Source organism: Oncorhynchus nerka, linkage group LG18 (genome assembly GCF_034236695.1).
Source record: "Oncorhynchus nerka isolate Pitt River linkage group LG18, Oner_Uvic_2.0, whole genome shotgun sequence".
In the NCBI taxonomy this organism is placed as follows: domain Eukaryota; kingdom Metazoa; phylum Chordata; class Actinopteri; order Salmoniformes; family Salmonidae; genus Oncorhynchus; species Oncorhynchus nerka.
Genome location: NC_088413.1, coordinates 33,076,907 through 33,089,479, shown reverse-complemented (window position 1 = coordinate 33,089,479; position 12,573 = coordinate 33,076,907). Strand labels below are relative to the sequence as shown.

Genomic DNA, 12,573 nt, shown 5'->3' with positions numbered 1-12,573 from the left:
CAGCATAACTGCCGGCAAATGCTTCTTGTAGACCTCAATGAACTTGCTGTACCTTTCTACTGGCAATTTTGCTCACTCTTCAGCTGTAAACTGCTCCCAATTCTTCAATGTTTGATGGTTGCCCTTGACCAACTGCTGTTTTCAGATCTCACCGATCTCAAGTTTTTGATGGGACACAAATCTGGACTCATTGGTGGCCACTCCAGTCCAGTGGTTCTTCTTGAACCATTCCTAGGTGCTTTTTTATGTTCTTGGGTCCGTTGTCTTGCTGGATACCCATGACCTTCGACCTAGTTTTTGGACACCGTGTTGAACACTCCACTCCAAAACCCCTTGATAATCTGCTGATTTCATGATGCCTTTGCACATGTTCATGGTCCCCAGTACCAGAGGCAGCAAACCAACCCCACAGCATTATCGACACTCTCCCATGTTTGATTGTAGGGAGGAATGTTGTAGGAATGCTGCATTTGGTGATATGTTACTGTAGTTATACTTGAGATATCGTTTTTCAATGGGAGAAGTAAAACAAATAACTGGAGATGTTTTGTTGTTGAAAAGTGCAAGGGTGACAACTGTAGCCAGGGATTGCACATGCTGTCTAGACAAACCCAGAGGGGTTGCAACGTTTTATGTGTAAGAGGTTGAGACAGCAGAAAAGAGGAAATACATTTGAGATTAGGATGGAGATTAAGAGGTATGGAATAGGTGTATAAGGAAGCAGAGCTGAGTGAAAGAGAGCATCTGAAGCAAGGAGAAGCAAGAATAGAGGAAAAAGACGACATTTACATACACCAAGGTAAAACCCAAATATTTGATTCTGTAATGAGAAAATGCACCCCTCTCTCATTTGTCTCTGAGTGTGCCGGAGTCTGGTCGTGTGCCCCCACAGATCGGAACTCCCAGTTTCCTTTATAAAATATATATAATAGCGTTGCTCTTTTCCCAACAGCTGAAGAGAAGTGAAGATCCCATGATGAAGGTCCTACCCATTCTGGCCGTGATGCTACTCGGGACGTCTGCCATGGTGCTCAATGGTCTAAACTCCACCGGTACAGTAGCCTTCCCTCATCATCTCAACACCACAGTGACTGATGTAGATTCTCTCAGTAGAAGATGTATTTTCAAGGCCGGTTACCCTGACCGAGAATAAGCCTAATCCTGGACTGAAAAGCACGCTCAAATTATAATAGCCATGTGAAGTTCTGTGTCTGCCCACATAAGAAAATATATACTATACTATTCACTGTAGCGTTTTTGCTGACTTTACTGTAGTATTTACTGTAGTATACTGTTTTATTTACTGTAGTATTTACAGTTAATTGTAGTATATATACTGTAGTAAAATCTGTCGATGTGCCTTTGAGCAAAGCACTTCACCCTAAATCCTCCTGTAAGTCGCTCTGGATAAGGGCGTCTGCTAAATGACTAAAATATACATGTATATACTATAGCAATTGACGTAGTGTTTTTGTGGATTGTAGTATACTGTAGTATTTACTGTAGTTTTTGTTTTATCATCTTTGACCTAGAAGTTGAGGCTTTCTTCTTCAGGAAACCTACTGGAGAAATAAGAGCTAAGAGCTAATTTTCAATAACCTGTAGGGAACACAATATTTGTTACATACTTAACAACCCAAATAGCATGTAGGTTCTGGCATGTAGGTTTCTCACTTATGGGTGGAAAAAAATGCGAAATGGGTGAGGGAAATGGGCAGGTTATATGAAAATAAGATGTGTAGTATTTACTATAGTTAAAAAAAAGTGTAGTGTTTTTGCAGACTGGAGTGTTTTGCGGAAACTGTTTTTTTTTTGTGGATAATACTGTAGTATTTACTATAGTATTCTACAGTATACTACAACATTCTATAGTAAGTACTACACATGCTCGAGGGATGCAACAGTGTGTAGTATAGTATTCTACTGTTTACTATGGATTCTATAATAAGTGCTGTAATATTATATATCGTAAACTGTAGTTTTTTCTTCATGTGGGTGGGAAACCAGCCCTGTGAGTATATGGACGGAGCCTTTCTCATATCTGTCCTTTTAATCTCTCCCTTGTTCTTTTAGAACCTAAACGGGTCTCTGCGAAGGTCAAGGCCTTTCTCCCATGTCCTGGCCATTCTACCTGGTATAAACTGGGTGTCACGACTTCCGCCAAAGTCGGTCCCTCTCCTTGCTTGGGCGGCGTTCGGCGGTCGACATTGCCGGTCTTCTAGCCATTGCCGCTCCACTTTTCATTGTTCATTTGTTTTGTCTTGTTTTCCCACACACCTGGTTCACATTCCCTCACCAGACTAAATGTATAATACCCTCTGTTTCCCCCATGTGTGTGTGTGGAATTGTTCTTTGTGTAGGGTGTTGCGCTACAGGCTGGCTTGCGCTAGGTTTGTTTCTAACCTAGTTTTGTTTGTTTTGTTTAATCTGGTTCAATGTTACCGTGGTTGTGCTTTGTGCTGCCTCGCCTGTGCCTTTGGGCCAGGGTGTATATTAAAGTTATCCTGTTATCACCCATCTCTGCTCTCCTGCGCCTGGCTTCCCGGCAACCAGTTTCTCATCCCGTTACACTGGGGTCCAAATGTGTTAAGCACTTCAAGGAAGAATTGGACTTTACATCCGCTGAGGTAAATTCAGACTTCTCTAAGGTTTTAGTCTACAGACCCAGTTACTTAACCTTTATTTAGGCAAGAGAGTCCCATTGATACCAATGTCTCACTATTTACTGTAGTGTACCTCTGTATCTCTACATGATATGCAGAATTACCAAAATTACCACCATAACTAACTCTCAAAGCAGCATGCTGTACAATTATTGTTGATGGAGATTCTTTATTGAGTCTGCTTTTTAGTCCAGGACTAGGCTTAATCTGTATCCAGGAACCCAAACCCATAGTACTCACCATTCAATTTGACCATCTAGATAAAAACCAGGTGGACAACAGTGTTCATGCCCCCCAACTCCTTCTGTCCTTATGCTTGATCTCTGTCTCTTTCATTATCTCTCTCTCTCTCTCTCTCTCTCTCTCTCTCTCTCTCTCTCTCTCTCTCCTGTCTCTGTTTCTCTCTCTCTCACATCCTCACCGCTACCTCTGGACTGATGGGTCCAGCATGGACTACTTTACCTGGCTTCAGAAGCCCAAGCAACCATCCGGTGATGGACAGTGCATGGAAATAATCTGGCAGAGGAAGCAAGAGACGGCAGGGATAATGGGAGGGGAGAGAGGGGGTGATGGATGAAAGGGAGGGAGCAGGGAGCAGGGGGCAAGGGGAAATGAAATGTTTTGAAATGACATTTGACATTTTAGTCATTTAGAAGACGCTCTTATCCAGAGCGACTTACAGGAGCAATTATGTTTAAGTGCCTTGATCAAGGGCACATCAACAGATTTTTCACTTAGTCAGCTCTGGGTTTTAAACCAACTCTCTTAACCTCTAAGCTACCATCTGCACCAAATCCAGTATGCTGATGTATTCAGAATTGTGTTAACTATTGTGGAAAAGGGAGTGGGAGGTTTTTGATTTGAAGTATGACAAATCTCACAAGTTTTGTGTTATATAACTCAGCGACCATGTGGTTAGAGTGACTGTCCTGAACATGGAAGGTTGGGGGTTCGATCCCAGGTCGAGTCATACCAAAAGGGGCCAGATTCCTCTCTGCTTGGCACTCAGCATTAAAGAGAAGGATTCGGGGTAAGGTCCTGCGATAGACTAGTGTCCAGGTGGTGTACTTGTATTAAACGATACATCAAAAGCCTCATGGTACAGAAACAGTAGATAGGTTCATGCCGTTCTGGCTTGGACAAGGCTGCTTAGCTAATTATATAGCTCAAAAAGGGACTAATAATGAATAAAAATAACTTTTTCGTTGTATCTACATCTCAGTCCAAGGGGGATGGAATGACAAGTCGTGCAGCCAAACCAAATACTTTCTCTGTGCCTTGAAACCTGAGGAAAGAGAGGAACCGAATGGAGGAGGAGAAGAAGAGGGGATGGTGGAAAAGGGTAGTGGGAGGTTTATCATTTAAAGTAGGTGACAGATATAGTATATACTACCTGTCAGATACGCTTTGCATTACAGCTTTCTCAGACCCCAGGACCCTGTAAAATGTTAGAGAAAACCCACTGCTCAAAGACAAAGCCTTTGTCAGCTAAACGTTTTCACCATCACAGTCAGTTTCAGTCCGCCCAAAGATTTAATGAAACAACTGATTGTATTAGAAACTTCTAAACACATTGCATTTGAGCAGTGGTGGAAAAAGGACCCAATTTTCATACTTGAGTAAAAGTAAAGATACTGTGAAAGAAAATGACTAGAGTAAAAGTGAAAGTCACCCAGTAAAATTCTACTTGAGTAAAAGTAAAGATACTGTGAAAGAAAATGACTAGAGTAAAAGTGAATGTCACCCAGTAAAATTCTACTTGAGTAAAAGTAAAGATACTGTGAAAGAAAATGACTAGAGTAAAAGTGAAAGTCACCCAGTAAAATTCTACTTGAGTAAAAGTCTAAAAGTATTTGGTTTTAAATGTACGTAAGATTCAAAAGTATAAATAATTTATAATGTCTTATATTAAAGCAACATGATTTTCAGACAACATCATTTTCTTTTTTTCTTTTTTCTTTAAGGATAGCCATGGGCACAGTTCAACATTTCAACATGTGTGTTTAGTGAGTCTGCCAGACTAGAGGCAGTAGGGATGACCAGGGATGTTCTCTTGATAAGTGTGTGAATTAGACACTTTTCCTGTCCTACTAAGCATTCAAAATGTAAGGAGTATTTCTGGGTGTCGGGGAAAATGAAAGGAGTAAAAAGTACATTATTTTCTTGATAGTAAAGTAAAGTACAGATACCCCAGAAAACAACATAAGTAGTACTTTACACCACTGCATTTGAGAATCCTATCTAGGCCTATTGTCAGAAAACAGTGTAACCTAATCTATTTTCAGGGGGAATGGTGTTGATGAAATGCTGCTTCACTTGTTTGTACTATGAAACACTGCGCAATGCTTGACTAGCAAATAAAAAAGGAATACAACAATATCTTCATTAATCAATAATCGTTGCATGACTTTCTTTTGTTTACCTGACCTTATTTAGCAACCAGATGGGGACAAGGGGTCAATACATAACAATACAGCCTCATCTTATTTATAGATGGACAACCCACTGGGTGGACTTGACAGATTTAGAATTGAACCTACTACCTTTCCATTCGGTGCCCTGTTTGAGTAGTGTGCCCAAAACAGAAAGCATGCGTGATATTTACTTTGCATACGTTTTTACGCATGCTATTGATCAGAGAGAGAGAGAGAGAGAGAGAGAGATTTATCTCCCTCTACACAACTGTTGCTCTAATCCTCCTTGAGAGGATAGGCTTAGTAAAACTACAGGTTGGAAACACTGCTGCAGCCATATTGAACAGACATTTTGTTTAAAAAAATAAATAATAACGATTGTTTTTTATTTGATTTGATTACCATATTCTAATGACTATTTAGCCTACTGAGTCTTTTTACAACTAACTTTGAAAGCGTATTTTTGGCCTTCATCAGTAGGCTAATAAATTGTAATGGTCTCATTTGGTAAACGTGTAATTAGTGGTTGTAGATTAGAATATCTCTTTTTGATAGTTTAGAGATTGTGACAGTGGCAACACAGTTTTGAAGATGAAGGACCGACTGGAACAGTTGAAGGCGGTAAGCTTAGTCTTTTTATACACTTGTTCATGTTTTCGTGGCCTTGCTTGCTATTAGCTTAACATATAACCGTTGTTAATCATATAGAATGATATAATAGGGATGGGGGACGTATCTGATTTACTTGTTTGTTTTTGTCGAGGTATCTGATTTAATCGTTTTCTTTTTGCGCACTAGATGCGGTTGGTTGCGGTTGAGCGGTTTGACCACAACGTTCGATCAACTGTTGATCCCATTTTCAGGCCTAGAAAAGCAGAAATAGTCTAGTTGAATATTGCGCTATTAAACATTAGAGTATTAAGTTATTCTTGGAAGTAGGTAGGCCTAATTGTGGTGTGATGATATTTAGGCTATTGGTGGTGCGTTACAAATGGATGTGGGTGGGTAAAGAGAAGGGAACAGAAGGGTTGATTAAGGAAAATGAAAAGATTGTTTTCTCCTCATTTCCTCCACCTCTTCCAAGGTCTCAAGGTAATCGATGTAGGCTATTCATTGTAGCTTATGTGCACCGCAAGCCTAATTGGGTCTGGTTTAAAAAACAACAACTTTATAGTGTATTCAAATCACATTGTTTCACTGACGTAGGAACCGCTAAAAAGACTGTGAGTGTGATTATCTCAGCACAAACGCACCACCACAACAACTCTGCTGGCTGTGTGTGTGTGTGTGTGTGTGTGTGTGTGTCAACAGAAAAGTGATGTGGCTGGGGACGATGTGGAGGTTCCAGTGGAGAACCAAGCCTTTATGGATGACTTCTTCGCCCAGGTATTTCCGGCCATACTCCTGATGTGTGTGTGTGTGTGTGTGTGTGTAGGTGTTCGCCATACTGTGTGCGTGTGTGTTCACCGGTGTGTCATCATTGCCCGTCTCGGTCTCAGATTGAGGAGATTCGCAGCAGCATCGATAAGATAGATGAGAGTGTGGCGCAAGCAAAGAAGCTGTACTCGACCATCCTCTCCGCCCCTACATCAGAGCAGAGTAAACATCATCCTTCAATCCCTCTCTCTCTCTCTCTCTCTCTCTCTCTCTCCTTCACTCTCTCGCTCTTCTCCTTGTTATCTCGCCCCCTTTCATTCCCATTCCATATTTTTCCGTCCTTTGTGGCTTGTTGATACTTCTATGTTACAACCTCTCTCTCTCTTTTTCCTTCTCTTTCTCTGTCTTCACCAGAGACGCAAGATGACTTGGAGGCGGTCACCAACGACATCAAGAAAGCAGCCGGCACCGCTCGCAACAAACTAAAGAGTAAGTCCTTCCTGCCCCTTTAAATATTAAACGCACCATATCTTACCCCACAGTCTTTCTGACGACCAACATAAATGTATAAATGTAGCTTTCCTGTCAAGATCATGTGTGTTTCTTCATTGCCATGGACGGCAAAACCATGGTAGCTATTGTTGTCGGTGGCCGTAGTCATGGTAACGGGTGCATGTTCCCCTCCCTGGCAGGTATCGAGAAGCAACTTGAGACAAACACAGAGGAACGGTCGTCAGCAGACACGAGGATCCGGAAGTCCCAGGTAACCCTTTAAAAAACGAACTAACCTCAACCAGATCCTTAACCCTATCGGTTTGCACGTTAATCATGTCCCCATCATTTTTCCTGTTGGAGACCGGGGTTGGAGACTCGGGTTTCATTCCCACTGGTTAACATAACAACCTCTTTACCCATCTCCACCTTTTTCCCAGCATGCCATCCTGGCCAAGAAGTTTGTGGAGGTGATGACCAAGTACAACGAGGCTCAGACGGACTTTAGAGACAAGAGCAAAGGCCGCATCGCCCGGCAGCTGGAGATCAGTGAGTCTGATGCCAGTCGTAGAGACAAGATACCTGTGTTAACTAGGGCCAGGGTTTTTGTTCCTGGACAAGTCAATTGTCAGGAAAAAAATCCAGGCCCAAGTTGCATTAAGTTGAAGATGGGAGTGCATGTTTCAACCTATCAAAGACAGACTCAAGCCAATACAGTGCTCTTTACCAGTTAAAATACTTGGAAAATCCTTTCAAATACTTTGAGTGTTTGCTTGAATCTGCCTGGAGTTGGACAGGATTGCAGTTTTGTTAATTTTCTTTTCTGGTTTATTAAGCCAGGCAAGCGGTAACGGACACAGATAAAGTATTTGAAGTATTTGTTTTAAGTATTTGAAACCCAGATCTACTTTTGATGGTATGTATTAGTTTATTCTATGCCAGCATTAAGGGCCTATTATATGTTGTTAACTTGTCATTAAGCCTTTTAAACATGTTATTAATCCTTTCATACATGTTATTAATCCTTTCATTCATGTTATTAATCCTTTCATACATGTTATTAACGCTTTTCTGTGAAATCTCCATTCCACAGCGGGAAAAACAACAACCGACGAGGAGCTGGAGGAGATGTTGGAAGGAGGGAACGCAGCCGTCTTCACCGCAGGGGTAATTCTGTGTGTGTGTGTGTGTGTGTGTAACCGATGTGAAATGGCTAGCTAGTTAGCGTTGGTACGCACTAATAGCGTTTCAATCGGTGACTTCACTTGCTCTGAGACCTTGAAGTAGTGGTTCCCCTTGCTCTGCAAGGGCCGCGGCTTTTGTGGAGCGATGGGTAACGATGCTTCGTGGGTGGCTGTTGTTGATGTGTGCAGAGGGTCCCTGGTTCGCACCCGGGCATGGGCGAGGGGACGGTCTAAAGTTATACTGTTACATGTACAAGAGGGAAAGCTTGTGTGTGTGTGTGTGTACAAGCGAGAAAGCTTGTGTGTGTGCACAAGCGAGAATGCTTGTGATTGTGTGTGTACAAGCGAGAAAGCTTGTGAGTGTGTGTGTACAAGCGAGAATGCTTGTGATTGTGTGTGTGTGTGTGTGTGTGCGCGCGTGCGTGCGTGTGTGTGTGTGTGTGTGTGTGTGTGTGTGTGTGTGTGTGTGTGTGTGTGTGTGTGTGTGTGTGTGTGTGTGTGTGTGTGTACAAGCGAGAATGCTTGTGAGTGTGTACAAGCAAAAATGATTGTGAGTCTATGTATGTTCGTGCATGCTTGCGAGTGTGGGTGTTAAACCGTTGTGTGTATACTCTCCTATGTGTGTGTTAAACCGTTGTGTATATCTTCTCCTATGTGTGTGTGTTAAACCATTGTGTATACTCTCCTATGTGTGTGTTAAACCGTTGTGTATATCTTCTCCTATGTGTGTGTGTGTTAAACCGTTGTGTATACTCTCCTATGTGTGTGTTAAACCGTTGTGTATACTCTCCTATGTGTGTGTTAAACCGTTGTGTATACTCTCCTATGTGTGTGTGTTAAACTGTTGTGTATACTCTCCTATGTGTGTGTTAAACCGTTGTGTATACTCTCCTATGTGTGTGTGTTAAACCGTTGTGTATACTCTCCTATGTGTGTGTTAAACCGTTGTGTGTATACTCTCCTATGTGTGTGTTAAACCGTTGTGTATACTCTCCTATGTGTGTGTTAAACCGTTGTGTATACTCTCCTATGTGTGTGTGTTAAACCGTTGTGTATATCTTCTCCTATGTGTGTGTGTTAAACCGTTGTGTATACTCTCCTATGTGTGTGTTAAACCGTTGTGTATATCTTCTCCTATGTGTGTGTGTTAAACCGTTGTGTGTATACTCTCCTATGTGTGTGTTAAACCGTTGTGTATACTCTCCTATGTGTGTGTTAAACCGTTGTGTATATCTTCTCCTATGTGTGTGTGTTAAACCGTTGTGTATACTCTCCTATGTGTGTGTTAAACCGTTGTGTATACTCTCCTATGTGTGTGTTAAACCGTTGTGTATATCTTCTCCTATGTGTGTGTGTTAAACCGTTGTGTATATCTTCTCGTATGTGTTTTGTAGATCATGGAGTCGGGTATATCGAAGCAGGCGTTGAATGAGATTGAGGCGCGGCACAAAGACATTGTGAGGCTGGAGAGCAGCATCAAAGAGCTTCATGACATGTTTGTGGACATTGCTATGCTGGTGGAGAACCAGGTAACCCTTCACACCTTTTAGTGTGCATCCCACACTATTCCCTACATAGTACACTGCTTTTGACCGCTGTTTGTGTGTGCGCCTCTCCCAACACTCCGCTCCGCCCACCCCCTTCAAAGGGCGGTATGATTGACAAGATTGAGAGCAACATGGACCAATCGGTGGGCTTCGTAGAGCGGGCGGTTGCCGACACCAAGAAAGCAGCCAAATTTCAGCAGGAGGCCCGTAGGGTGAGTGGGGCTGAAACCATAGAATTAGAATGAGGGTCGGTCGATGATACCATAATAGGTGATTCTATTTCTACGGCTGAAACGTCCTGTTTATAGGTCCACTTCAGTCCGGACCCTAGACCTATTACCTATCACCTTGGTTCATACAGGTGAAGGGATATATTGGCTTTGTCCCAAATGGCACCCTATTACCATCACAGTGCATTGCCTTTGAAAGTACTGCATTATACAGGAAAGTACTGCACTATATAGGGAAAAGGGTGCCATTTGGGACGCACCCTAAATCTACTGTCTTGCTACAGGGGGTTCAGCATTCTCACTGATGCAAAGAATCTCTGAAAACTTCAGAACCTGCAATGCCACATTTCGTTTCGAAATACTTATCTTGGCTTATGTTTTCTCTCTATGCTCAAGTCAATTTTCCCTTTCGTTTTTCTGAGGTTTCTCTCGTTCTGTTTCTTCTCTCCCTTCCCTTCATTGTTTCTTTATATTTCTTCCTCCTCCACTTCCTCCTCTGTGTCCTCTTCCTCTCTCGCATCCTCTGTCTTTCTTTGACTGTTTCGTTCTGTCTTCCGCCCTTTAGAAGCAGATGATGATCATGTGTTGCTGTGTCATTCTCTGTGTCATCGGAGGATCCTTCCTCTACAGCTTTATCAAATAGGAAATACCGTCCGGGTAAAACTGGTTGTAAAACTGAGATGTGTTCAAAACTTACACTTTTAAATCATGTATTGATGCAGAAGGATGTCAGCCTGGTCACAAATGTGTTTGTACTCTTGCAAACTCCATTCCTGTCCCTGTCAAGCCAAACATGTGTGGCATGACGATGAGTGACAAGGAGTTGGCATGATAGCACAAACAGGCTGGCACTCAGGCTAAAAGGATGCAGATGTGCGTAAAAGATTTCCAGGTGTGATCAGGGCCTGTATTTATAAAGCCTTTCGAAGTGTGAGTGCAGATCTGGGATCAGTTTAACCTTTTAGATCACAATGAATAAGATTACATGGACAGGCGGGGCAGGATCCTAGATCAGCACTCCTTACTCTGAGATGCTTTATGAATACGGAACCAGATTAGATAACGTTAGATCCAGGTTATTCTTAGTCGTTGTCCCACATGGCACCCTATTCCCTTTGTAGCACATAGGGAATAGGGTGCCATTTGGGATGTAGACTTAGGCTGTATTATTGGCCTCAATGTGATAATCACCTGTGACTCTGGCCTCAGGTGAAGTTGAAGAGGAGTGTCCCAGATTACCCCCAGTCTAACCTGGGTGGATGGATCAACAGTGGACACTGTCTGTCAAGAGATACATTCAGCGCTACTCAGAGGAGATACACCTCAGTCCGGCTAAAGGCCTTCCACCCTACATTGTCTTTCGTCTTCTCTCTCTCTCTTTTCTTCCATCTTTTTCTCTCTCTCTCTCACACACACACACACACTCTCTCTCCCTCTTTTCCCTCTCTCTCTCTCGTTCTTTTTTTAAGGCATGCTTCCCCCCACAGCTCCTTTTCCCACTTCAAGGATTTGTGTCAATTAGCTTTGGTAGTGTGCTTCCTTAATAATCTAGGCGGAGACAGGTGAACGTTAACACTGTGTAATCATGTCAAGTAACCTAAAGATATTGGTAAACAAAGTAATATGAAGATAAAACGATGATTAAAAAAACTACAATTTCTCACTGCCCTACTGACAGCTAGCAATCAAAAGGACCCCAAAAGGGCACGCTTTTATGTTGTTATTGTATTATTGTGTATTGAAGTTATTGCATAATATTTCACCCACGCATTTCATTTTTATCCTACATGTGTATCGATGCATGTACCACCAGGGGGCATGCCTGTGTCAAACTGTCACATGCACTCTCTCTAGGAAGGATGTGTATAAACCCTGGATGACTGTCAGGGGGCGCTGTATTGAAGCCACCGTGCAGCCATCTTGGTAATCCTCCTCAAGCGTTAAAAATATTTTGGAAGCAATAGAAATGGGTTTGTTAATGTCTACATTCGTTTTTGACACATTTTCTTTTTTTATTAAATACACTTTAATGCATACTTTTAAATTATATTATGTGAGCTAAACAATTTTTTTTATATGGGGAGAGTACTTATGTTACTGTCACCACTACATAAAAACAACAACTTAAATACATGTAATTTTGTCCTTGAAATACCGTAGAATTCCATTCATTCCTATGGAGGACTGCGCCTTCAAGGGAATGCCAATATGGCCGACCGGTGGCTTCAAAGCATTTCATTGGCCAATACATAGCATCAACAGTCCAGGGTTTATTTATGTAAGTAATTGCTCTATCCTATCTAATAATAGATAAGATAGTATTTTTGTTGTGATGTGAGCAAGCAAGCAGTATCAAGTGAATAGCCAATATATGTGTTTGTGTCTTCAGTCGCATACGTTTGTAGTGATTTTGTATGCATTTATATGGAAAATGTTATCTGATCAAAATGTAAGGTCAGATTTCAGTTTTTGTAGCCTTTCCCGTCTGTTGACAAAGAATAATAAAAAAAAAGATTCGCCCTTTGCCAAGTGTTTTTATTTGTAAGTTTTCATTATTCAATTATTTTAAACTGCTTTGAAAAATAGAAAATAAAACGAAACGGATTGCCTTTGACATCTCTCGCCGTCTGTATATTGTTTAATTGGCAGGCCAAAGCCTCCAATTG

The 12,573-nt window shown here is 41.8% G+C and overlaps 1 protein-coding gene and 1 long non-coding RNA gene across 3 annotated transcripts; both read left to right on the top strand.

The window, feature by feature from the left end:
- Positions 1-674: 674 nt before the first annotated feature.
- Positions 675-3,211, top strand: LOC135561554 (uncharacterized). The gene is made up of 3 exons (XR_010459554.1): positions 675-799; positions 953-1,052; positions 2,074-3,211. It is a non-coding gene; the product is annotated as an uncharacterized LOC135561554 (long non-coding RNA).
- A 2,161-nt stretch (positions 3,212-5,372) lies between these two features.
- On the top strand, positions 5,373-12,431 carry LOC115146549 (syntaxin-3-like). 2 transcript variants are annotated; one of them, XM_029688636.2, is made up of 10 exons: positions 5,373-5,698; positions 6,389-6,463; positions 6,577-6,676; positions 6,869-6,943; positions 7,147-7,217; positions 7,387-7,495; positions 8,040-8,113; positions 9,525-9,659; positions 9,779-9,889; positions 11,117-12,431. In XM_029688636.2, the coding sequence occupies exons 1-10, from the start codon at positions 5,669-5,671 to the stop codon at positions 11,471-11,473; spliced, it is 1,137 nt and encodes a 378-aa protein (XP_029544496.2). In that variant the 5' UTR covers positions 5,373-5,668; the 3' UTR covers positions 11,474-12,431. The 2 variants fall into 2 exon arrangements, with proteins under 2 accessions (XP_029544496.2, XP_029544497.1); XM_029688637.2 differs by having other exon boundaries at positions 10,473-11,205.
- The last annotated feature ends 142 nt before the right edge of the window (positions 12,432-12,573 follow it).

Coding starts and splice junctions, on each gene's coding strand:
- LOC115146549 (XM_029688636.2), top strand. CDS start 5,669: ATGAAGGACCGACTGGAACAGTTGAAGGCG. Junction 6,944..7,146: donor CGCTCGCAACAAACTAAAGA/GTAAGTCCTTCC, acceptor CCTCCCTGGCAG/GTATCGAGAAGCAACTTGAG. Junction 9,890..11,116: donor TTCAGCAGGAGGCCCGTAGG/GTGAGTGGGGCT, acceptor CTCTGGCCTCAG/GTGAAGTTGAAGAGGAGTGT.